Source organism: Triticum aestivum, chromosome 6D (assembly GCF_018294505.1).
Source record: "Triticum aestivum cultivar Chinese Spring chromosome 6D, IWGSC CS RefSeq v2.1, whole genome shotgun sequence".
Lineage (NCBI taxonomy): Eukaryota > Viridiplantae > Streptophyta > Magnoliopsida > Poales > Poaceae > Triticum > Triticum aestivum.
Window position 1 is genome coordinate 458,190,125 of NC_057811.1, and position 2,929 is coordinate 458,193,053.

At 59.5% G+C, this 2,929-nt stretch overlaps 1 protein-coding gene across 1 annotated transcript; it reads left to right on the plus strand.

Annotated features, from left to right (window-relative positions):
- The first annotated feature begins 567 nt into the window (after positions 1–567).
- On the plus strand, positions 568–2,693 carry LOC123145863 (UDP-glucuronate 4-epimerase 1). Its single transcript, XM_044565370.1, has one exon. The coding sequence runs from the start codon at positions 1,094–1,096 to the stop codon at positions 2,408–2,410; it is 1,317 nt and encodes a 438-aa protein (XP_044421305.1). The 5' UTR covers positions 568–1,093; the 3' UTR covers positions 2,411–2,693.
- The last annotated feature ends 236 nt before the right edge of the window (positions 2,694–2,929 follow it).

Below are 2,929 nucleotides of genomic sequence, written 5' to 3' on the forward strand. Positions count from 1 at the left end.
AGCTTTGCATATTCAAAAAAAAAGTGTGTGTTTATCACGTTTTACATGAATCTGGATATGCAAATTGCGCGTTTGCATTACAGTGTGATATCGACCTTTCAATTAAGCATGTCGATTGTGTAAAGCCCCTTGCATGGTCTATCTTTGATATCTATCTCAGACTATGAATTTGAGCCCAGATTGGTATCCGATCGAGGGCAATCGAATTGGGGATCCATGCAGCCTGAAGATCAGTCGCAACGCATTCTTGTCCTGACGGTAAATTCGATATGGCATCATGCTCGAGGCCTGAAGAAACGCCGGCGCCAATCCAGCCCGAAGATCAGTCAGTTGGCAGCAGTCAAACACCAATTCACGGAAGTCACGCGGCAGAAAATCCGTCAATTCCCACCAATGAATGCGACGGACAGAGCGGCATCACATTCACACCCCGCCGCGTAAAAAGTAAAAACAACCCACGCGGAAACCCAGCCCGTGATGAGCGACGAGTAATAATAAACCCGCGTGACCGCGCCAGGATAAATACCGCCAGGAAACTAAACTACTGCTCACCCGCCGCCGACGCCCCGTCCCCGTGAAAGAAAGAATCGATCGAATCCCCCAACATCCTCCGCCTCGCCGCGGCCGACCCCAAAAATAGCCGCGCAATCCTCCCCTCCCCTACCCGCCACCGCCACCGCCACCGCCGCCGGCAGCTCCTCCCTCCACCCCCCGTCGCTTTCCCCTATTTATACCCGCCCCTCCCCGCCTTCCTCCCCTAGGCAGGCGCGCACCCAGCCCCTGCCCCCTCCCCCTTTCCCTTTCTTCCCAATAAAATTCGCTCGCGCAAATTCCTTCCGTCCGCCCCGGATTTCCCGACGGGGGATACGCACGCACGCGCCCGTTGTGCACCCGTCCGACGGAAGGCACCGCGCCGATTTGCGCCTGCTTGCTTGCTTGCTTGATCGATCCTCCATCCGTCCGTGGTTGCGTCGTCGTCCGGGACAAGGAGGAGCAAGGGGTGTGAGGGATTCTTGGTATCTTCTTGATTGGTTGGCTTCCTTGCCGCGGCGGACGGGCAGGCGGCACGACGACGACGGCGTGCTGCAAGAAGATGCGGGCGCTGGAGGACGACCTGTTCCCGTCGACCCCCGGCAAGGTGAAGATCGAGCGGGCGGGCGGCACCATGAACCGCCAGCTGCACCGCTGCTTCGCTTCGACTAGCACCATGTTCCTCTGGGCGCTCTTCCTCGTCGCCATGACCGCTTCCTACCTCAGCTTCCAGTCCTTCGTCGACACCTCCTCCAAGTACTTCGCCGCCTCCTGGGGCGGCCTGCACTGGGAGCGCCAGATCCGCGCCTCCGCCGCGCCGCGCAGGCCGCCGGGCTCCGCGGCCGGGGCCGGGATGTCGGTGCTCGTCACGGGCGCCTCCGGGTTCGTCGGCGCGCACTGCTCGCTCGCGCTGCGCAAGCGCGGGGACGGCGTCGTCGGCATCGACAACTTCAACGCCTACTACGACCCCTCGCTCAAGAAGGCCCGCAAGGCGCTGCTGACCTCCCACGGCGTCTTCGTCGTCGAGGGCGACATCAACGACGGCCGCCTCCTCGCCAAGCTCTTCGACGTCGTCCCCTTCACGCACGTGCTCCACCTGGCGGCCCAGGCCGGCGTGCGCTACGCCATGGAGAACCCGGCCTCGTACGTGCACTCCAACGTGGCGGGGCTCGTCACCCTCCTGGAGGCGTGCAAGAACGCCGACCCGCAGCCGGCCATCGTCTGGGCCTCCTCCTCCTCGGTCTACGGCCTCAACGACAAGGTGCCCTTCTCCGAGTCCCACCGCACGGACCAGCCGGCGTCGCTCTACGCGGCCACCAAGAAGGCCGGCGAGGAGATCACCCACTCGTACAACCACATCTACGGGCTCTCCATCACCGGCCTGCGCTTCTTCACGGTGTACGGGCCCTGGGGGCGGCCGGACATGGCCTACTTCTCCTTCACCCGCAACATCCTGCAGGGGAAGCCCATCACGGTGTACCGGGGCAAGAACCACGTGGACCTCGCCCGCGACTTCACCTACATCGACGACATCGTCAAGGGCTGCCTGGGGTCGCTGGACACGGCCGGCGGGAGCACGGGCACCGGCGGCAAGAAGCGCGGGCCGGCGCCGTACCGGATCTTCAACCTGGGCAACACGTCCCCGGTGACGGTGCCCACCCTGGTGGCCATCCTGGAGAAGCACCTCCGGGTGAAGGCGAGGAAGCACGTGGTGGAGATGCCCGGCAACGGCGACGTGCCCTTCACCCACGCCAACATCTCGCTCGCCCGGCAGCAGCTCGGGTACAAGCCCGCCACCAACCTCGACGCCGGCCTCAAGAAGTTCGTCAAGTGGTACCTCTCCTACTACGGCTACACCCGGGGATCCAAGAACTTGTGACCGCTCCGCCGCGCCGCCGGAATTCTTCTCCTCCCCCAACCCCCCCTGCTGATTCTTTATTTCCGACCACTCCCGGATCAAACATTTTCAGTCCCATGGATGGATGATGGATGGATGGATCGTCGTCGAACATTAACAGCATTCTTGTCTCGATTCTTTTTGGGGAAATACGTTTTATGGTGTTCTCCGATCAAGAAAATGAAAATCAATCCCGGATCGAATTGTTTCCTTCACTTGGCGCCGAGCGCCGACGAAGAAAGCAATGGAGCGAAACCTTTTCTCATTGTTTATTGTCGCATGTTTTATCTCTTCTCTTTACCCTCCCTTGTTCAATCTGTAAAGACAGTGGCTCTCGATTAGTTTCTTCTTTTTCTCTCCCACATGATCTAAAACTTTTTTCAAAAAACCAATTAAAAGTATGTAATCTTGCTGACGCGGTTGTTCTAACTTTCTAACTAAATGAAGCTACGAACTGGCTTATCCGATCGCCCGTTTAAATTTCAAAAAATCGGGCGGTTT

What these genes read in the sequence shown, in the direction of transcription:
- LOC123145863 (XM_044565370.1), top strand. Translation starts at nt 1,094, where the DNA reads ATGCGGGCGCTGGAGGACGACCTGTTCCCGTCGACCCCCGGCAAGGTG.